This window comes from Pezoporus flaviventris, unplaced genomic scaffold (genome assembly GCF_033815535.1).
Source record: "Pezoporus flaviventris isolate CSIRO_AGI_PZ_B2104156 unplaced genomic scaffold, CSIRO_AGI_Pfla_v1 ptg000013l, whole genome shotgun sequence".
NCBI classification, from domain to species: domain Eukaryota; kingdom Metazoa; phylum Chordata; class Aves; order Psittaciformes; family Psittacidae; genus Pezoporus; species Pezoporus flaviventris.
The window spans coordinates 12775805-12798329 of NW_026892561.1; the positions used below are offsets into that span (position 1 = coordinate 12775805).

Here is a 22525-nt window from a genome sequence, read left to right on the forward strand (position 1 = left end):
CCTGCCTCCGTGACAATTCCTATGTGGACACCCTGCCGGCTATGCCAAGTTAAATGTCATGGAGCCACCAAATTGAGGCTAAATGAAATTTATTGTTCAAACCCAATTAAAGCTCCATCAATACCAGCTACAGGTTTGGGATGTCACATGGATTCGTCACTACACTGCTGAATCCTAAACTTTCTGACCAACGATCCACATGTGACAAAGCACAATCACTCACCCAAAAGGGAGGACTCTCAACCTCAAATGTTACCTTAGACAACGTCCCAACCCAAGGTGAGAGTCCCCAGCTGCAGACCTGCTGCTCCGAGGAAGACTGACTCCAAATGGCTGCCCAGTGGGGCTCCTTTTATACCCTGATCTAACCTGAGCTGTGCTCAGACACGGTCATGTAACCCCCCATGGGCTCAGGACCCAACTTCCTGTCCCTGCACCCTCCAACCAACACCATTGTGTATAGGGCAAGAGCTGTGCATGTGGGGAGCTTTCCTGGGCTCTGTGGTGGGAAGATTTTGAGGGCTTTGGTCAGGGCTTTCTCAGGGTGGGTACACCTGCCATGAGCCTCCATAGAAAACAAATTCAGCTACAGAAGATTTCATTTCATGATGGGCACTAGAAGCCTGTCCCATCATTTCAGCTGCAGTATTACACCATTCAGGAGCAGTAGCAAAACCCCTGAATTTTACCATGAAGCTTAGGTTCTATGGCTCATTGCTGAATAACTTAAAGCAACAAAACCAATTTCCTCAGAGTTGATCTGTAAAGAGAGCAATATCAATTCATGGCTGGGTTTTGGGGGTCATTTTTGGTTTTGTTTTTCACTGTATTCAGGAGGTACAAGTCGCTCAGAATAATTAACAGCATGTTCAAACTTGAATTGTCTCTTCTGAGAAAATTTGTTTTCTCACTCAGGGATCATAGCAGTGTCAGCAAGACAGAGGCTTTCTTACGAAGAACACATTAACCTTTCTGACAAGTCATTGCTGCAGCAATCAGCAATACTTTTCTGGAGTGTTTCTGACCCTATCCAGCCTCAGGTATTTCATCAGCAATTTTGATATGTCAGGTGTTTAAACAACAAGAGAACAAGCAACCTGAGTGATTTGTATTTCTCAACTCTTTTGGTTTGCCTTCTAGCTACTGTTGGAGTGTCCTGAAGACATCTACTGCTTTCAGTTCAGCCCAAGCGACCCAAATGTCATTGTGGGTGGCTGCATCAATGGACAGGTGTTCATTCTCTGCCTATGAATAAAACTGGATATTCCTGTATATTTCCTTACATTATTAAAATAAGGGTGAAGAGCTGTACCCAGCATCCCTAGTAACACTTCCTGACACAGTCTCAGAAATTCTCTGATCCTGCACTGAAGTTATGCCTGGATACTCCACAGCTGAGCCATTACTGTACGGTCATTCTTTGTAGTACTGGAACATACGTCAAGCTGTAGAGACTCTCCTTTTTGTAGCTGTCGAGACAAGTTTAGCCTTTTACTGATAGCATGAGATGGAAGTGGCAACACTTTAAGGACTTCGATATTTTAAAGACTTCCTAAGTTCTAGTGTAGAGAGTGAATTTTCCCCAAGCCTCCATGAACTGTGTATCCCGACTCAAACCAGTAGATAATCCTTGCAGTGAGAGACTAGAAAGGATAAGAAACCTGATGAGTTCATTAAATAAACCCATTATCACACTATATTTGCTACCTCATTAGTCCATCTTAATAGCTTTACTGCATCTTCTGCAGACTGGAAAAGGCCCTACGGAGCCATGAGCATAAAGCCACTCCAGGTCCCAGCAGGGCTTTTGAGTTAACACAAACCACCACCACTTCTCATTTCCACCCACAGTAACTCTCCGAGGAACAAAGCAGCACTTCCCCAGGTAGTGCTGCTGGTACAAGAGTGCGGGTACTGCTGTGAGCAGGGCTGGGTGGAGAAACCCCAACCACCGCTGGAGCTACCAGCCCATGGGAGCAGGAAGGAGGGCATATGCAACAGGGAGAAAGGCTTTCTCTTGTTTCATCTCCTTTGCATCTGTTTAATCCAGCAGTTACTGGAGAAAAAGAAATCTGCAGCAAAATACTGCAAGTGATTTAACTTACTCTACTGTCTTTTGATCAGTATTTTACACTGTTGCAGCCTGGCCTATTTTTAATGGGCTTTTCTAACTGGAATTGTGACTTAACCAAGCAACACACCCCAAAACACATCTTTCAGCCCTGCTGACAACACCTGTCTTACCGGCACACACACTGGGGTGACCCAGGGCTGCCTGTGTGCTTGCTGGAGCTGCGGCCACAGAACCCTTCTCTGTAGTGCCCTGGTGGTGCAGCTCCAGCCCAGCAATTCATGGAGGCTGTTTGCAGACCTGGAGGATGTTTTGCAATAGGGAGCTGGCTACTGGGGTGAATAAATAAAAGAAACAGCCTGAAGGAGGGTGGGGGAACACGTTTGGGGGAAACTGTCCATGCCACTTTGCCCAAGAGGTGTTTCGTGTCATGTCTGCTCAACTTGATAGGCTGAGAGAGCTGGGCTTGCTCAGCCTGGAGAAGAGAAGGCTCCAGGGAGACCTTAGAGCAGCTCCCAGTGCCTAAAGGGACCAAAAGAAATCTGAAGAGGGACTTTTTACTTGGGCCTGTAGTGATAGGACAAGGGGGAATGGCTTTAAACTGACAAGAAGGGAGATTTAGTTTAGATTCTAGGAAGAAATTCTTCCCTGTGAGGGTGGTGAGGCACTGGCACAGGCTGCCCAGAGAAGCTGTGGCTGCCCCATCCCTGGCAGTGTTCAAGGCCAGGTTGGACAGGGCTTGGAGCAACCTGGTCTAGTGGAAGGTGTCCCTGGCCATGGCAGGGGGTTGGAACTGGATGAGTTTTAAGGTCCCTTCCAACCCAAACCATTTGATTCTCTGATTCTGACTCTTGCCAACAACAGCTGATGGTTTCTGCTGAAGACTTGGAGAATGTTCAGCATGGCCTCAGGCTGCATCACCAGACATGGCCCCACACCCTTCAGGTACCCTTACGGCATCCGTAGCAGGAGCAGTAGTTCTCCCTGCACCCCCTGGATGCTCCATCCATCATGACTCCAACTCACCCACCTTGGAGGGGTCACTGCCTGTAATCCTGACAACTCACTCGCATGCAGCATTCCCGAGCCCTTCCTCCTACTACTCCTCAGCCATCAGCAAGAGCTGGACACCCCACACCGAGTTTTAACCATTTTCAGCAGCTTCGGCTTGAGTGTGAGGAAGACGATGGCAAAGGCCACCAGGAGCGTCAGGCAGGTGGGCAGGGCCAGCACCAGGTAGAGCAGGGCCAGATCGGCCGTCTGCCAGCGGCAGCTCCGCAGAACAGGCTCGGGCAGTGCCCTGGGGCTCAGCGTGCGGGAGGCATAGCTGCAGGTCACCTCTTGCCCGTCAGGGACACACAAGCCCTTGACCCGCTGCAGGGAGTCCCACCAGCCCAGGGTGCAGCAGTTGTAGGGGTTCTGGCTGAGGTAGACCTCCCGCAGGCTCTTCCCCAGTGGTGCCTGCACCACGTCCTTTGGCAGAGCCGGGAGGTAGTTGTTCCGCAGGTTCAGGCTGCGCAGTTTCAGGGCACCCAGTGAGGTGGGGAAGGCAGTCAAGGAATTCCCCGAAAGGTCCAAGTGCACAAGGCTGCTAAAGGCAGAGAAGTCCACAGTGGTAGAGGAGAGACTGGTGTTCCTCAGAGACAACACCTGCAGTGTCAGAGCAAGGTCCTGCAGCCACCCCAGCTCCCCGGACAGTACCTGATGGTTGTCGGAGAGGTCCAAATGCATCAGCAGTGTTCCCTGGAAGGGGTGACCACCTAGTCCCCTCAGACCACAGCCAGCCAAGGAGAGATGAGTCAAGGTCTTGACACCCCTGATGTCCACACAGGGGGGACTCTTTGCCTCACCTGCAACAACAGGCTGGGGACAGAGTTCAACCTGGTTGTGGCTGAGGTCCACAGTAGTGATCTTTCTGGTGTAGGTGAAAACCCCAGGAGGAAGCGTCCGCAGCTTGTTGGTGCTGAGGTTGAAGAGCTGCAGGTTGGGCAGGACATCCCTGGCACCCACCTCCACCCCCAGCTCCACCAGCCTGTTCTGGCTGAGGTCCAGCTCTGTCAGCATGGCTAAAGGGTCCCTCTCAGACAGGTGAAACATCTCCAGGCAGTTCTGGTTGAGCTTCAGGTGGGTCAGGGAAGGCATCTGGGCCAGGAAACCCTCCGGCAGGTACCAGAGCTGATTCCAGCTCATGTCTAGAAGGCGCAGGGAGGAGAGGTTGCTGTGGCAGATCTCATCCCAGAGGCTGACCGTTGTGATGTTGGTGGAGTTGCCATCAACGAGCAGGAACTGCACTGTAACATCTGCCAGGGATGTGCCATTGGGAAGACGTTGGTAGAAGCTCATCTCATTGTCCTTCAGCAGCAAGGAGTGCAGCTTGCTTTGCCGCGGCAACACAGGGAAGAAGAGGAGGTGGTTGTGGGACAGGTCCAGCACCTCCAGCTCAAAAAGGTCATCACTTTCCAGGGCCAGAAACCACTCAATGACATTGTTGCTGACATTGAGCACCCTGAGCTGGGTCAGCCCAAACTCTACTACACACGGGAGGTAGTTGTAAGCTACATTGAGCCTCTGCAGCCGCTGCAGCCCTGTGAAAGCTTCATCAATCTCAAAGATGTAGTTCTTCTCCAGGTTCAGCTCCAACAGCTGTGTCAGGTTCGTGAAGATGGATGAGTCCAACCTCATGATGATGTTCCTGGCCACTGACAAGGACTCCAGGGAAGACAGGTTGCAGACCAAAACTGATACCATGTCCTCAGTGAGGTGGTTTCCAGATAGATCCAGCATCCTCAAAGCTGGCAGAGCAGAAAAAGCAGCTGCTGTCAGTGAGTAGTTGGTGAAGAGAAGGTTGTCTGCCAAGGAGAGCACATGGAGGCCTTGGCTGCTGAGGAAGGCACCAGGCTCAATGAGCTCCAGCCGGTTCTTGGTCAAGCTGAGACACCGCAGCTGGTGGTACGAGAGCAGAGACTCATTGCCCAGAACCTGAATAGTGTTGTCATCAAGCAACAGCTCCTCGGTATCGCCTTGAACATCTCCTGGGACAGAGCTGAGCCATCTTCCAGTGCAGTCCATGGTGCTCTGCACCTAAATCATGAAGTGGATATGTAATGCCACCCTCAGAGGCAGGAGGTGGAGAGAAATGGGGAGGGAGAAGTCTGGGGAGCAGAGCGAGGATGGAGGAGGTGGTTCTATGCTTAGAGCCTTGGCACCCAGTCCAGTCCTTCACTAAGCTAGTAGCTGGGAGGGGGAAGGACTGAAGATGCTGAGGCGTCTGGGATTTTTCAGGGCAAGACCAAGCAATTGGAAGCATGAGGGTTTGCAAGGGTGGACTTACAAGCTTGCAGCTGCCAGAAGATGTTGCCCAGGCTGTGACTGCCCTGCTTCCCCATCCCAATGCCAGGAGGACCAGAAGCAGGAAGAGACTAGGGAGCGGGGCCTTCATGTCAGCAGCAGCACTCCTGCAGAGATGAAGACAGAAGTGAAAAGGTCAAAAACTGCTCATCCCAAAAAGCGTAGGTTTTCCAGGGAGTCCACCATGGCAGTGGTGATCCTTGTGCACAGCAGGCCTCCTGCCCATGGCTGCTGCCTGCAAGCACACACCTCCCAGCATTGCCCCAGGAGCACTCAGAGGCAATGGGCTCCCAACAGGCCATATTGGTGGCAACCATGAGCTGCCCATGGAGAAGTGGTGAGGAACCCCGGCACTGAGCCCACCCACGCCATCAGGAGCCCTTGGAGGGTCCACCCAGGAGAGCTTGGAGGGCAGGAGAAAAGAAGGGATGGGGACTGGGCTGGCAGCACACATGGGAAAGGCACCATTGTCACTGCACAGCTGCTCACAAACACCACTGAGCTGCAACCCTCGAGAAGAGGCTTTCCCCCATGCCAGTGCTTGTGTCTTCTGCCTCTGGTGTCAAATGCTCTCCCAGGGGACACCAGCCCAGCCACCACAAGTCCCTTCAGCACCTGCCCCTGCTGGAGGTTCTCTCCTGGGGAAGCAGAGGGTCTCCAGCACAAGGTGCCCTGTTACTAACTTGGTGGAACCGGAGTTGACAGCATTTGCATCTGGGGAAAAGATGAACTTCAGGCAAATGAGCAGCAAGTTCTCAGCAAGGACTTGGCAAGTGGTGTCTTCATAACTGCCAGTGCTTGAAGAAGAAACAGGGTTATTTTTGGCAGCCCAGGTCAAAGCCTCCTAACAGAGAGGGAGCAGGGAACATATACTGGGTTGTCTCCTTCCTTGGGCCAGCCTAAAGCGATATGCTGGTGTTTTAATATGTCAAAACAGCATTCATTATTCTGGTGGGGATGGAGAGGAAGCCGCCTTCCCCAGGCTGGAGCTGATGCTCAGCAGCTTGCACCCTCCCAAGCCCTTGGTCTCCAGCAGCACCTTGCACCAGACACAGCGGCAGGAGACCCTGCTTTGTCCTCACTGCAACCAAAACAATGGGGACTTTGGCTCTAGCTGCCCTTCAGCCCCTGAACCCCTCCATGGAAGCTCACACGTTCCTTCACCCAGCTCAGCCTCTTTGCCACCTAGCACTGGCCTCCCCCAACACCAGAAGACCTTTCATTCTCCCACACTCCTCCCTGGGGCTGCCAGGATGCTGCTCACCCAGCCAGGACAGTGACAGCAGCACCAGCAGGAAACCCCAGCCCTACAGAGAAGCCCACATGTGAGAGGACTGGGAGCACCTGAGGTGCTCTCCATGTGCACACCGGCACCGGCCCACACAGCCACGGCTCTTGGGAGCGTGGGCATCAGTGATGCATGGCCACCACAGATGCATGGCCACCACATTCAAGGCGGCAAGGGTTGCTCCCCAAAACCCCCCGGCAGGGCTTTCCCCTGGTAAAGGTATCAGGGGGCAGTTACTCACTGCGTGGTGTAGCACACAGCGTTGGCCCCAACTCATCCTGCAGCCGGTGGCCTCTCTGGTGTGCTCTTGGGGCCAAGGGTAGGTGCAACCTGCTGGGTTTTCTCTCCCACTCGCGTTCTCACTTAGTGCTAATATAGCCTTTGCGGAAGGAGCCAACGGAAACTGCAGTCACATGGAGGCAGAGAGCGTGGCCAGGCACTCTGCTTACTGATCTCAGCACTTACAACCCGGGTCATGCACTCGCACACAGCTCCCCAGCAAGGAGGAACCGTGGGGGCCGGGCAGGCAGGGAGAGAGATGTGAGGGGAACCAGCCCTTGTCAAGGGCCGTGTAGCTCCTGGCTGTTCCAGGAACAAACCAGCACTGGGGCCAGCCCTTGCACCAAGACCCCTCTGCGCAGTCCCAGCAGTGAAATACTGCAGGTTTCAGGCAGCAGTTAGTGACCAGGGAGATGGGGGGTTCCTGCCTGCAGAGCTATGCCACTGACCCTTCTGGCGCTGGAGAAAAGCCACCAGCTGGGCGGTACTCCCCCACATGGCAACTATTCCCGTGGCGTCCCCTGCTTGCCTCTGGCATGCAGCACAGGGGCTTCAACAGGAGCCAAGGGATGTCCTTTCCTCATGGAAAGAGGGAGGTACTGTTATTTCCCATTGCATTCCAAAATGAGATTGAACATGTCCCCAGAAGTGGAGTCCCCACTTTGGGACACCAGTGCCCAGCCCAGGTGAGATTTGGGGTGCTCAGATCCCACTGTCTACACACCTTTGGGTCACCTGGGGCTGCTCGAGATTTCAGCAAACCCAGCACTCAGGGTGCAAGTCAGACACATCCAGATACAGAGACCTCCCAAGTGCCAGTCCCTCTGTGAGTCAGCGTAAATGGCTTTTCCTACAACTGCCAAGGCAGAGCCAGACAAAAATCCACATTTCAAGGCAATATGAACAGGGAGGCCCCATTCCTATTCATCCCCATCCATCCCTGCTCTCTGTCTCCCACTGCACGTCTCCTCCCAGGGTCCTCATGCACACCCAAATCCCCAGCAAGCCCATTTGCCAAGGGGAAAAACAGTTTTCCTGGATTTACCTAGCTGGGAAAGGGTTCAAAACTACAGAGAAAGGATTGAGCCCTGTAACATGACCCTGCCTGGTAGGATCAGCAGGTACTGCCATGAATGTCTGTGCTGCACATCCAGTAGGACCTTCTGCAGCAGTTGGGAGATCAACAGTGTTATTGTGGCACACCAAGCATCCCACCAAGGGGCATCCCAGCCTGGCCAGACCAAGTGGCCCCCAAACTCCTGCAGCCAGCACAAATGATGAGGGAGGGATTATTTTCTGCCTTTTTTACCCTAAATTTCATTTCTTCGCTGTAAGGATCCTGAGCTCTCCCATGTCACTCACAGGAAAGCCCTGTGGTTTCATTTCCTCCATTTTCAAGGAAGTTTGAAGTGTAAAAATCAAGAAGGAAGCACTCCTCATCCAAGTGAACCAGAGCAGATGGCAGAAGCTCTGCAACAGGGCAAAATTCCCATGATGTTGCTCAAGGTCACACAAAGAGCTGAGACCAGCCAATGATTACAAACCCACTCCTCATCCCCAGATCCCTGCCACAAGCCCAATCCACACTAAAACCACTCATTTGATGCTCAGAGACACAGGAGCTGCCAAAGGTTCACTCCAGGGCTGGAAGGTCCTGGAGCTGTAAACCTTGAGCATTCTCACCTGTGGTAATATTCTGCTCTTGGGTGATCTGGAAGCTCAGAGGTGACCTTCTGATGAGATTTCCTTCATATGGTGCCACCAAACAAGGTGATGTCCCAAAGGTCAATCCATCTTCTTCCCTGTAGCCCAGGAGGGGCTGGGAGAGGAAACAACGTATGTCATCCCCTTCTTCATCCCCAGATCATAACTTTGACTGACCAAACCCAAGCCAGTGAACTCCCCCTTTCCCCAGCAGTGAACGTGCTCACTGACAGGGCACTATGGGATGGAAGAGCCCCCACAGCACCCAGCCACCCTGTCCTCCACAGAAAGCAGCCACACACCAGAGCTGGTCCTGCAGAGCAGGCACCAGCTCTGCGCTGGGGCATCTGTCAACAGTGCTGCATTTCACACTTTCCCCACATCCTGCAGCCATATGGCTTTGAAAATATCCCAACACTGCTACTTGCTCCCCTCCTCTCCCTCTCGAGCAGCATTATGCCCCCAACCCAGCCCTCCTGGCAAGAAGTGGACGTGTGCTTTGAGGGGGTTTTATTTATTTTATAACATCAGCGCAGTAAAGGGATAGGGATCGAGCTGCCAGCAGCTGCTCTTCTGATCAGCTCTTCAGGAACAGCTCAGCAACACAGGTGGATTACACTGAAGAAAATTCAGCTGCTTCAAGCAGTGTCCACATGTAAAACAGAAATTCCTGCAGCTGCAGGATAGGACTGGGAATCCCCGTACAACTTTCCACCCACTGAGCTTCCTCCATTCCTCCCACCTCTTCCTTCCTCCAAATCATCTTTTCCCCTTAACAACCTTCAAATTGCCAAGCACAAACCAAGAGAAAAGTTGCAACATGAGGGCAGCCTCTTGGTCAACCCCAGGCTGCTGCACCAGAACCCCATGGGAAAGGGGAAACTGCAACAGAAAAGAGCAACCCCAACACCACACCTTAGCATGCCCCTTGTTTTCCTGCAAGAAATGTGATTTCTTCCAAAGTGGAATCACCAAGAGAAGGGTCATTCACAGCCCACACCACAGCAGGACCACAGCCTCGGATGGGTCAGGGCAAAGCAAATCAGAAATGTTTCTCCCACTGCAATGGAGAATTGAAGAGAATTAAGCAAGTCATTCTGCAAGGGATGATGGTGCAAAGCATCCCCGCAAAGCCTCTGGTTCCACTCAGCCTCCAGCATTTTGCCTGACAAGGAGAGGATGCAGAGCACCCCTGCAATGATGGGGAGATGAACCAGCTGCTCCAGGAAACAAGCCTGGGAGGGCTTCAGCAAATAGGTATGGAAACAGTCAAAGTCACCTAACATCACAATCCCCAGGCTCATGGGAAACTGCAAACAGAAAATATTAGGTAGGCTCGAGCAACCGACTCTGTCACAGCAGCATCTCACTTGCTGGACCTCCTCAGAAAGAGAGGAGTGGTCACAGGGTGAAGACCAACATTTCCCTCCAGCCATTTATTCCCAGGCACTGTGGTCAGTGATGACTCCGAAAATTAAAGAAAATCCAACTTTTATCTTTAAATCCCACACCAAATTTCCATTTGCTGCTTGGCTGAAGCATGCACAAGCAGTGCAAACATATCAAGAAGTTACTTAATTTAATCACCTGCTCTAGGAAGCTGGTCTACCATATCTCAGAAGCTGCTGGTAGCAGCAGTTGCCTCTAATTTAAGATGAACTGTGAACATAAAAAAGAAAACAGATTGTACATTACATGGCCAAAAGGGAAAAGCTAAAATGGGCAACTTTAAGCTACAGCTTTTGAAGTTCATCTGGCTAAATTTTTCAACACTGCACCATTTATCACCAGGGGATAACTAAGGATGTCCCCTTCCAGGATGGTACAGATACATTCATGTACATGAGCATGGCATCTCTGCAGCCCAGTGCTGCAGCTTAACTGGAGCTCTGCAAGAAGCACAGCTTCCCTTAGGTGTGTTTCTTGCAGTGGAAACCAAGAGACAAAAATCAGCAATTTATAATCAGCTTCAAAATCTTCTGCTTCCTCGCCCCCCCCCCCCCCCCCCCCCCCCCCGCCAAACAACCTGTGTGCTTGTTTACCTTACCATGCTGTCTTCTTCCAAGGAAGCACATGCTAGTGCTGACATTCAGCCACCAAACTACAGCTTTCAGGCTCTGGTTTAGCAGCAGCTCATGTGCCTGGAACCCCTTGTAGCAAGAGCATCCTCCTCTGGGTCAATTCCATCCCCCACACTCCTGCTCCCTTTCCATCAGTAGCCCATGTTCCTGGCATGGTCTCGCTCCACAATTACCCATTTATCCACAGCCAAGCTCACCTTCACTCCTCAATTTTCAGCCACCAGGAGTCCATTAGTTCTTGCCAGGTGTTCTGGTGGAAAGAGGGTCTTCAAAGCAGCCTTCAGAATTAATTGTGTTTTTCTGAGCAAAGCTTGCTCACTTGCCTTTGCAGCAACGCACTGGTTTGGTTGCTGACACCTGCAGACATCGGGGCTGCATGAGTTCAGGGAGGAGGGGAAGGAAATAACCCCACCAGACTGAACATGTGCAGTGAGCCTACATGGACCCAGATGAGCATCCAGCACCATGGCAAATTGCATCCTTGGGCTTGAAGGACATTTGATTGAGGATGTAGACACCAACAATGAGCTCCTCTAATTTCATAGAGGATCCCTTTGACCTTTTAGTCTCCAGAAGATGCAAGTACCCTCTATGAGACTCAGAAGGTGTCAGAAATAGGTCTTAGTAGAAAGCAAAAAACACGTTTCTGAGAGCACAGGCCATTCGGGAAGGGAAGAGGGGAGCTGGTCAGCGGCTCAGCCGCAGCCACTTCCTGGACCTCAGTGCTGGGGGGTGAGGCTGCACCCTGGTTCTGCTCCCGCAGGCAGGTCCAGCACAAGCAGCTCCATCCCTGCGGTCGCCGCTCTTCCTTCTCCCACAGCTGCCAGGGTGCGAGATGTAAATGAGGAGGAAGCGGGCTGCAGAAGGGAGAGCCGCAGAAGTGAGCTCATTTCCCTCTGCTCGCCCGCACACGCGGCCGAGCCCACCCTGCGGCCAGGCCCCTGCCGCTTATCCCAGCCTTCACCCATCCGCCTTTCTCAGGCTGGGGGTTTGAGGTCTGCGCAAGGGATCCACCCCCACGGCAGAGCAAACCTCCTCCTCCGAGAGTGGCAGAGCATTCAGATGGTCAGGTCTTGAGAGCAGGGTACACTGCAGAACACATCAGATACTGCAGTAGCAGCGACTGGTATTTCTTTAGCAACTGGAAGCCAAGTGCATCCATTCCCTTACAAGACACTACTGGAAATCCAGACGCTGTAGAGAACTGCTTGCAATGCATCTGCAGAAATGCCTGAAGCCAGAGAAAACAACTTTCCTCCTAGATCTCCAGGGCTGGAAAGCTCCACAATCAGGTTGCTTACAGCTGAAGTTTGGCTTTTGGTGGAGGCCAGACCCAAAAGGGTTGCCCAAGTTTTCCACCGCAGGGTTCCCAGATAAATTTACCTTGGTTTTGTACTGTACGATAAAATAAACCATATACACCAGCATTTTCACCAGTTTTTAGCATAGCAAGGGCCACAAAGATGCTCTGAGGGCTGGAGCACCTCTGCTATGGAGACAGGCTGAGAGAGCTGGGCTTGTTCAGCCTGGAGAAGAGAAGGCTCCAGGGAGACCTTAGAGCAGCTTCCAGTACCTAAAGGGACCAACAAGAAATCTGGAGAGGAGCCTGTAGTAACAGGAGAAGGGGGAATGGTTTAAACTGACAGACAGAAGATTCCAATTAGATATAAGGAAGAAATTCTTCCCTGTGAGGGTGGTGAGGCACTGGCACAGGTTGCCCAGAGAAGCTGTGGCTGCCCTATCCCTGGCAGCGTTCAAGGCCAGGTTGGACAGGGCTTGGAGCAACCTGGTCTAGTGGAAGGTGTCCCTGCCCCTGGCATGGGGTTGGAACTGGAGGAGCTTTAAGGTCCTTTCCAACCCAAATCAGTCTATGACTCTGAAAACTGTCAGAGCTGGAGGCTGCAAGCCACCAAAAGGAGAAGGCATGGACAAGTCACTGCTGTGACATCATTCAGTAATGCAAACCATGGCAAGAAAAACTACTCCCATTTGTAGTCACATGTACTCCCTTCCTGCTGCTGTTCTACTTAAGAGAAGTGAGTAATTCTGTCATTAATATGAAGGGAAGTGAAACTATCTCAGCTCCTTACAGAGCTAAGTGTATCCCACCCAGCTTTCCCCTCTGGCCAGGAGGGCAAGCATCCCTGCTACATGACATTCTCTCACATACAACTCTTCTCAAGGTGGACTACAATCAGGGCTGGAAGCAAGCCAAAGCATTCACACTCCAAAGTCTTCCTTTCCCATGTCTTCAGCCATGCAGCTCAGCATCCTTCCTTTCTAGCATGATCCCACATGATAGCATGGGACAAGTGACATAGAAAAGCCAGTCTGCAGGGCTCAGGATTGGAGCATCCTCGTGCACTTAGGGTGTATTCCTTGGTCTCCTGTGAGAAAACAGAAAATATTGCCAACATCCTGCAGAAGGGCTGAGGTGCCCTATGTCAGATAGAATACAGCCTGAGCAAAAAGTTCTCAGTCATCTGAGCACAAAAAAAAACCCACCTCCACAACCAAAAGCCAACAAAAAAAAAACAAAAATGATTTGTTAGTGGCAGACAGAGCCTGGAAAGCTTTAACCATGGCAGTATTTGGAATATTGCACAGAAAGCAATTTGGTGAACATCCATTTCCATACTGGCAGGTTTGTCCAGCACTTCATAGTTATTAAGTCACATATTTAAGCTGGTGGAGCATACTCTTTTAAATTACTATTTAAAAGTGACTGGATATGGCTTACTTCTCCTGAGCACAGGATGTTAAGGAAACAAAACTTTATACCATGGTTTAATAACTCACTTGTGGGCTTTTAGTCTCTAATCACTGAAATTTTTCTTCAGTTGAAGCTGCAACAAGTAATTTGTTACCCGTAAACAAGTACCATGGAGGGGTTTGTTTTTTTTTTTTTTTATGGAGAACAGACCATATCCCACTTACTTTGGGATTGAACACATTACTGAGCTACAGAGAGTCTAAGGAAAGTCATACTCACAGCACATGCTCACCTACATGAGCTGAAAGAAGGTCTGTGCTTCCTGTTTTTGATCAGGTTTTGTCTTGCCTCAATCTTCAACTTACCTGCTGCAAACCGAAGCTGATGGACTGCTTTAAACAAAGGCATCAGGAACAAAGGATGCCAGCATGTCTTGCTGCAGATACATTACCAAGCTTGAATGCTTGCATTTTGTAGCTGTAGCCTACACGCTGTTGCCAGCCAGCTGTTCTGACATCTGTCCCTGGCTTTGGAGCATGCCTCTAAATATGCACTGTACAAGTGAGAGCACATTCACAGCCTGAAGTCAGAAGTTCAAGAAAGGACAATAAAATTTAAAATAATTAAAAACGACTTTGCAAAATATACAGTGAAACAATTCGGGGTGATAGTGCCCATTCTGAGCAGTAAAACACTGTAGATATATAAAGGTTGCATGTCCCAGGATGGCCACTCATTTACACACAGCAACACTCCTGCTGTCTCTGGATATAACTACCGAGGTTTAAGCTGCAGAAACTGGGAGCTCACAAAAGGGTCAGGCACTACACAAAGACAAGAACAGGCAAAGTTACACTGTCAAACTCACCCCCATTCAAACATCGCCAGCAGGTTTTAGGATTAAGACAACAGAATAACTCAAGCAAACATGAAACAACTCCAGCAAGCTCACGGCACATGTGCAAGCACAGACATGGAAGAAAAGACACCCTTGGTTCTTGAGCTTGTGAAATTGCAGAAGAATAAACATCACTTGTAATATACAGTGAGATTTATTTTAAAATCTCTTTCCAGTGATTTGGGTTTTTTTTTCCACAACTGCAATGGATTTATTTTTTTTAAATGTTTCTAATAGTTTTTGATAATATCACTGTTTCCTGGTCATAAATGCCTGAGAGGAAGAAAAACAAGTCTGGGAAGAAGCAGACCTTGGAACAGCAAGTGAGAATTTGCTTGAGCCTCTCAAAACCCTTTCTACCTTTTAAGATGATCTCTGAGTCACAGCTGTTTGCTGTCATTGCCACCTGAAATGCAAAGTTTTGCTCAGCCTAATTCAGGATCAAGGTTCAAATGAAGCAGGATATTTTAAAAACTCTATGCCCATTATCCACCTCTCAGCAATCCTCTGTTTTATTCAGGATTGTTTAGTTTGGTTTATGGAAGAGGACAGGAAACGACGGGGAAGGTTCCACATTAAACATTTACTTTGCTCCGCACTTCGGAAATTCAAAGCCTGGGTTCCCACAGCGCTCTTAACTTTGCCCTCTCGTGGAGAGGTGTGAGAATTCATTCACAAGACCCACAACACATCACACATGTACAGCATCACACAGCAGCGTGAAAGAAGCTGCTTGAAGTATAAACTAGAAGGCTCAGCACCACTGCAGGAAAAGGCTTCTGTATACATTTACCACTTAACTGATTGTCAACTGAATTATTCCTTAGCATGAGGTCGGCTACTATCAGAGCAATGTGTTGCACTCCTAACCATTCACGTGTATGTGGAAAGGATCCTAGAGCAGATTTCAGTAATGCCAGTTTCTGGCTACAGATGTCACCAAGTTGTCTTTATTGTGCAAGAACCAAGCACTGCTCTGGAGAATGGCAGCACATACAGCACTTATAGCTGTGTTCCTGCCAGCACCCAGAGCTATTTATATCACGTAAAGATTTAGCTAGAACTGAAATACCAGCATTGAAATACACGGCTTCAGGAATCGCTGAGGGCTGGTTACCTCTCAAATACTGATCAAACTATTATCAGGTCAAGCATTATTTTAATTGATTATCCCAGTGAAAATGGAAGATAATAAAATAGAGAGAGCCATCTGGACAACACCTCCATGTGTTAAGGAAATTCAAAAATGTGGATCATTGGTAACCAGAGAGAAAAGCTAGTATGTTCCAGTTTGCTATTGGATTCAGAGGCAGGCAGAGTACAGCCACATCAGAGGCAGCAGAATTTCAGCCCACAAGATCAAGGCCATCTGCTCCTGGCTAGTTTTGTAAACTGAAACACAGCCAGAAGTAACAAAACCAAATGGTGCTTGCTAGTAGAAGGCACATGCAGGACTCCCAGAAATGTGCACTCTCCATTGCACTGTAAGTGGAGAAAAGAACCCACTTTCAAGAAAATATCCTTACCAGGGTCAGTTTTCCATGTTATCTTAGAATCATAGAACCACACAATAGTTAGGGTTGGAAAGGACCTTAAGATCATCTAGTTCCAACCCCCCTGCAATGGGCAGGGACACCTCACACTAAACCACGTCACCCGAGGCTCCATTCAGCCTGGCCTTGAACACCACCATGGATAGAGCATTCATGATTTCCTTGGGCAACCCATTCCAGTGCCTCACCACCCTTAAAGAACTTCTTCCTTGTATCTAATCTGAACTTTATGCATTAAGTTTATTCCATCAACTCCTCTGTCCTCTTATGGACAAAGAAGTCATGCAACTTCTGACTTCAGGTGAAAACAAGCCACCACCAAACCAAGAACAAACTCTGTCCCATACTGAGCTCTTCTCTTCCCAACACATAGAAACATGATCAGATCAGATGACCAACTGTTAAGCTCCCAACGGATTTCACAGCACACTTAAACTACAGAAATTCTGAGCTTTATTAAAAAGATAGACAAAATGCCCACTTACCAAAAGATTCTGGATGTCCTGCAGATTCTGAAGCCAGTTTCTGTGAATCTGACTGATTTCTGTTATGGGAGCCATGAACTCCTGACCAAAGCAGTTAAATCACTAATCAGGGTAGGGAAAACACTTCAAACAGCTTTTAGCTGGCTTTGAAGCACCTCGGGCTAGAAAAAGTGATTCTGCATTTTTGGCAGGACAGCATCAAACCTCTTTGCTGCTGAAGAAGCTCACAGAGGTGTTAGAATAAATCCTTGATGCAGAGAGTTTGAACAAGTGTCTCTGAGCTCACAACCACAACACAGTCTCCTACTTCTTCCTAAAATCCCCTACTTCTCCCTAAAAGCACCACAAAAATATTGAACTTCCCTACAGAAAGCTAGAGAAACAGAGAGAAGCCTAGAAGCTGACCTGGGAAGGAAGCACCTTGCAGCAGTGAGCACAACACCTTGATTTCAATCAAGACCTCCAGCAGTCAGGAAAGCCTTTTCCCATTCTGTCCATCTGCGAACATCCCTGTTTTGGAAGATGTCATTTCCCAAGCACAGCAATTAGACCTCTGAGTTTTCCAGTCCTTGTTAACCACTCATCAGATTCTCTTTTTCAAGCAGCCATGCAGCACATCACACAGTCCCAACAACTCCATCTTCCTGGTACACCAAACTGCTACTCCATTTTTCCTACCACCACACCATGGATGTCATTACAGCAATCCACACCGACATAACCTTCTGAATTATAGCAGGGTTTATTTTGATGTTTTGTACAGCCAGCATTGGTCTCCAGGAATAAGTTATGATCTTATGTAAGTGAGTCCCCCCAAACCCACCCTGAAGGAATGTTCAACGTTAAGCATTTCTAATTTAGAGGGAAGCTATTTATAGGGCAAGATGCAGTCTGAAGAATGGAAATCAATCTTAATTTGTGAATAAAACTCCTTGGAAGTTCTCAGGGTTTACTTGCATCTAATTGGATTCATGAACAAGCACAGACATCGCATCTTTCAGGACTGCACTGACAATACATTCATCTGAGGGACAACTTAATTTTCTGAAAATGGGCAGGCCTCTGTTTCCTTTTTTTTGCCTACTTTGTGCCCCAGGATTCTGTTATGCAGGTACCTACTTTACAGTCCAGTACAATCAATGCTTGTAACGGATCTGCCCAAAAGGTACTCATATGCCTGTGCCACATCATTTTTTCGGTTGTTCTCAGCACCACTTGAAACATTATTTCCCACTGCATATTTTGTTTCTTTAACACAGCCAAGAGGAACAGACCTAGATATTGCCTTTAAGCAATAAACAACACAAGAAACAAATAAATACTTTTAAACCCTTTCAAATAGGAATGACATACATAGTCTATTCCAGTGCAGAACTTGGTTATCTACCAGGTAAAAAGCACTTCAAGGATAGCTCGTCAGGAGTAGAACAGGAGCCTCACTCCTCTGCTTCCACCACTCTCTTCACATGACTCGAGTAATGGCAGGGGGAAGGCGGAGGGTGGGGAACGAGCAACAGCCTAAGAGGAATTCCTCTCTCTTCCATGCTCAGAGAACTGCCAGTGTCTGCTATAAAGCAATTCACATTCTCTTGCACAAATAAAGCAAGAAGAGGTTGCATAAACAATTCCTTCTCCCTCTCTGAAAAGCATGCCCAACTCCGAGATAGTTCAGACAGCTCTGGGAAACGCCAAGTCACGAGCCAGCCAGACCTTTCAAACTCAGAGGAGAGTGGTGGCACCAGAAAGCCCTTCCATACTGCACCCCTCAGCTTCATAGCCACTGCGACCTGTGTATACCAACACACAGAGGGGTTTGTACCTGGTTTTTAGAAAACCAGTGCAAGTGAAAAGTCCAGACACCGAACCTGATCCAGAATCCCGATCAGAGGGTTGGTGAGGGGTCTACTCGTCCTGACTAAAAACGGCAGGTGGATACTTGGGTACTGAGGGATTTTATTTCATTTAAGAAAAGTTCAGCCGAAGTGAAAAGCCTTATAAAGCCATTTAAGCTGAAAACAAGGTCTGGATTCAGAAACTGATTGCTCCTTACTCATTGTTTTGAAACATTTCACAACAGTGATTACAAAGTGTAAGAATGCTTTTAGAAGTTATTATTGATGTGAAAGGATGACAAGCTCACCGTTGTGTTGTGGCTTCTTTTCCTAAAGGGGACCACAAATTTCGGCGAAAGGAACCTAGTGGAGAAAACGTTTTGTGTTTTCTACAGAGAACAAAACTGCTGCTAAAGCTGTGGAAACTGACATGGAAAATGACCCAGTGTAGCACGGTACTCCACAAGAGCATCTCAAAATGCTTTACAATACAACAAAAGAAGTACACTTCCATGAATGCTATATACCTGTCCGAGGTATATTTTCTGATGCCACATAGTGGGGGGGTTTCCCTTTAAGAAATTATATCCCAGTTAGAATAAAACAAACCCTTTCTTTTAACTGTTCTTTTCAATGTGTTCTATATATACAACCCTTAAAATACACTTAAAAATAGCTGCACACATTTTGTATCATTATACTAGAGAAGGACAGTCCTGACAGACCATGCTTCTCAGTATGTTAAAAACTGTAAATAAAACCCAACCAGACTTGCTCTCCTCTAGTACCCACACTGGCCCAAAGGAGGGGAGGGGAGGGAAGGAACAAGCAGTTTTAAAATGGGAGTCTTTCACAAAACACGCTACTTACAAATCTCAGGTTAATTTCCTCAAACAGTTTTGTATCAAATCCTTTCTTAAACACGTAAGGTCACGCACTGCCATCTTAGCAATGAAATCTGTTGAAAAATGCATGTGTGAGCTTCCCACTAAACCAACTGCAACCCTGAGGATTTTTCTGGCCTGGTAGAGAGAGGAAATGGAACACAATTCCTGAAGTATGGCTGGTCCTCCATTTCAAAACTCCATGTGATCCCCTCGATGGTTCTTGGACACACACCCACACTTTTTTGGTTTTCCTTTAATACATGTTTCCCTCTAACCAACATGCAGATTTCTCCTCCCAATCATCCACGTCTCAATGTCCCAACAAAACAATCCACATCATCCATCCAGAGGTTTTCCCAGGTAGACCAAAGTCACTTCTGTGTTACCATACACAGCAGACACTGCTGGATACAAACAAACTTTTGGCAGTCCTCTGAAGGCTACTCCCAAGAACTCATAGCCCCTCTCAAATGCTAATGTTTTGTCTTCCATGTCCAGGATAACTCGGATCCTTTCACCTATCTGGAAAAAGAGATAGAAGGGGAGGAATTAAAACATAGAGTCAGCATATTCAAGTATAGGCACAAAAGTGAAGCATAGGCCACGTACAACACAACAGGTAATTATAAAGCAAGGCTTTCCTGTTTCTCATGATTGCATTATTTTTAGGACAGGAATTTCTCCATTTTGCTCAAATGCCCTAGGATCCCAAGTACCTCTGCTGCCCTTTTCCAGCAGGCAGCCTGTATGTAGGCACCAACCTACATGATAGTAAACGTAACCCTTCTAGTATGAACCTTGTGAGAGCACCCAGAGTGAGTATACTACATGTCATGTGCTTTAGAATGCTGCAGAGGTTTGGAAACCTTGCAATGGCCTCCAAGTTACTTGAACTCTGGATTTAACTGTTGCTATAGCCAAGCAATTGCTCCATGAAGAGCAATTTTAAAGACAATGAACTTGTTTTACACAGGTAAGTGACATATATGAAACATACTAGAATACACTACTATGCAGGTGCTTGTCACCTTGCCAAGGCAGCAGAACATATATACATACACACAAGTGAAACCAACACTGAACACAGCAAAAGACTCAGATCTAGGCATGCACAACGGTCCCTGCATTTATCTAGTACACACTATTTTAGGCATAAACAGAAGTCCCAGACACCAGCAGCAAGCACAGCAGGACACCACACAAACTTCTGTTCCTCACCAGCCAGCCCCAATGCTGGGGATTTCTTCCAGCCAACACATTTTTCTTCTAACCAACACTAACAAACTCCTTTGAGTATGTTTTCTATGAGCACATCCCTGCACATGTCTTCATAACAAAAACTCCAAAGGATCACCAATTTTGAGAGAAAGCAGCGACTATGTTCACCCTTGAGTTCCCACAGAAGCTGGGGACTCTTGGCTTCGAAACCTTTCCTCACCCTTTTGTTGCAGAAAGACCTAGACAAGTACAGCAGAAAGCAAACACGAAGGAGCAAGTCTGTAAAGTGCCTACCCAGTTTGCACGCTAGGGAACATGCAAGTGGAAAGAGATCTAAATCTCTTTCATTACACTAATTTTAGATATTATTCCCCAAACAGCAGTTATAGCCTTCAGACAGAATTAACTGCTTGACAGTGAACTCTTACATGAAATTTAGAAACATCAGATACAAGTTACTCCACAGATCTTCACCCAAATTGAAACATTAGGCAATACTCATACAAAGCCACAGCATTGTGAGATAGAAATTATAATACATGCAGCTCAAGTTGGTAATTGAGGAAATCCAGCAGTCAAAAAGTAGTTGTCAGCAGCCAGAACAAAGATAACACTTCTACAGGAACAGAAACGTGGAACGGCACTTGCTATTTAACAACCTGAAATTATCTGAACATCATATCCCAGCATCCTAGGCAAGCGATGTCACCTATGGGAATGCTGCCAGCGAGCAAACAAGCAACATTCAAGTCAGCATTGCTGCAGGTTTTTGCAGAAAGACTCTCAAATAAGCACTACCCTCTGCTCACACTGCCATACAACAAAGGGATAAAATACCACAGACTTTCACCTTGCTGTGGGGCAAGTCATTACTTCGGAAGACTACAACAGCCTTACCAGCTTTTATTTCAAAAAGCAACATGGTGACTAAGTAGACACTCACAGTATGTGCCTCACACTCAGTACCTGAGACAGAAGTTCAGAAGCAGACGGTCAGGTGTACTGAACACCATATACAGGTGTAGTCTGAGCAAGCAGTAAAGGAAGGGGGAAGGCCTTGCAAGGCAGAATCATTTGCCCTTCTATAGGAAAGGTGAAGAAACCCTTAAGTGGGTATTTGGCACCAATTCAATAGACAGCCAGGACATGGGAGGGAGGAGGTTCCTGGCAAGCCACAGTGAGACACGGTAGAGTTTCCAGCCCATGCCAAGCCCCGCTCACCTGGTATTTGGGTGCGTTATTGCACTGGGGGAAACTGCCATTCACCTCTCCATTATGCAGCAAGTTATTGTCCACCAGGTTCCAGCCCCAACTCTGGTCATCGCTCCCCAGCAGGGCCACGTAACCCTGGCACTGCATGGCCGCCCGCTTTGTGGCGATGCCAATGACGGCCACGGTGCCCAGTGGGCCTTCCCACCACACCTCCCAGGCGTGGCGGCCCTCACTGAAGCCGATCTTGGTCCGCGCCCCATCCGTGCTCTGGGCGATGGGGTTGCGGTGCAGCGTGAAACCATTCTTCTTGATGTAGACGTTCCGTGAGCAGTCGTTGGTGCTGAAGGCGTGGTGGAAGGCACGGACCTACGAGAGAACAAGAAGGAAGGCAGCAAGGGAGATAAAAACCCGTCATGTGTTTCAGGGCCCCCGCTTGGTTTCCAGTGACGGTTGGGCCAGGCGGCCAGGGCGGCATCCCCGTGGGGCCGGAGAGGGGTGTCCCCGAGGGGCCGGCCTCACCTTGCCCTTGTAGGTGGGCACGTTGCAGAGGATGTCGGTGCGCAGGGCCTCCTCCGCCAGGCAGCGGGCCGCCAAGCTGCGCCACACCTCGCTGTTCTCGTCGCCGTGCAGGACGCGGTGCCACAGCTTACAGACCAGCGCGCAACTCCTCAGCTCGCGCAGCTCCAGGTACGAGAACACCAGCTCCAGCACACGCCCCGGCAACCGCCAGCCCGGCCCTCCCGCCGCTGCCGCCGCCCCTCCGCTGCCGCCGCCGCCGCCGGGGCCCGCCGCCATCGCCACCGTGCCCGTTCCCGAGCTCCCCGCGGGCGGCGAGCCGGGACGCGGGGGCCGCGCTGCCCCTCCCCTGGCGGGTGACAGCGGTGGCGGCGGGCCCCGGCCCGGGGGCGCTCCCCGCCCGAGGCCCTCACAGCGAGGGGGCGCGCGCGCCCGGCGCC

The 22525-nt window shown here is 49.1% G+C and overlaps 2 protein-coding genes and 1 long non-coding RNA gene across 8 annotated transcripts; 1 reads left to right on the forward strand and 2 right to left on the reverse strand.

Annotated features, from left to right (window-relative positions):
- The first annotated feature begins 798 nt into the window (after nucleotides 1-798).
- LOC133268484 (uncharacterized) lies at nucleotides 799-1697 on the forward strand. The gene is made up of 2 exons (XR_009743093.1): nucleotides 799-1040; nucleotides 1141-1697. It is a non-coding gene; the product is annotated as an uncharacterized LOC133268484 (long non-coding RNA).
- A 991-nt stretch (nucleotides 1698-2688) lies between these two features.
- Nucleotides 2689-9742, reverse strand: NRROS (negative regulator of reactive oxygen species). 6 transcript variants are annotated; one of them, XM_061451662.1, is made up of 5 exons: nucleotides 8964-9742; nucleotides 8670-8805; nucleotides 6103-6216; nucleotides 5403-5526; nucleotides 2689-5152 (listed from the first exon to the last, which is right to left on the reverse strand). In XM_061451662.1, the coding sequence occupies exons 4-5, from the start codon at nucleotides 5508-5510 to the stop codon at nucleotides 3185-3187; spliced, it is 2076 nt and encodes a 691-aa protein (XP_061307646.1). In that variant the 5' UTR covers nucleotides 5511-5526; nucleotides 6103-6216; nucleotides 8670-8805; nucleotides 8964-9742; the 3' UTR covers nucleotides 2689-3184. The 6 variants fall into 6 exon arrangements, with proteins under 6 accessions (XP_061307646.1, XP_061307644.1, XP_061307642.1 ...); XM_061451660.1 differs by having other exon boundaries at nucleotides 8670-9742; XM_061451658.1 differs by lacking the exons at nucleotides 8670-8805; nucleotides 8964-9742 and adding an exon at nucleotides 6949-7220.
- Nucleotides 9743-17143: 7401 nt separating this feature from the next.
- FBXO45 (F-box protein 45) lies at nucleotides 17144-22397 on the reverse strand. The gene is made up of 3 exons (XM_061451673.1): nucleotides 22089-22397; nucleotides 21579-21935; nucleotides 17144-19661 (listed from the first exon to the last, which is right to left on the reverse strand). Exons 1-3 carry the CDS (start codon nucleotides 22362-22364, stop codon nucleotides 19476-19478), a joined length of 819 nt encoding a protein of 272 aa, XP_061307657.1. The 5' UTR covers nucleotides 22365-22397; the 3' UTR covers nucleotides 17144-19475.
- Nucleotides 22398-22525: the final 128 nt, after the last annotated feature.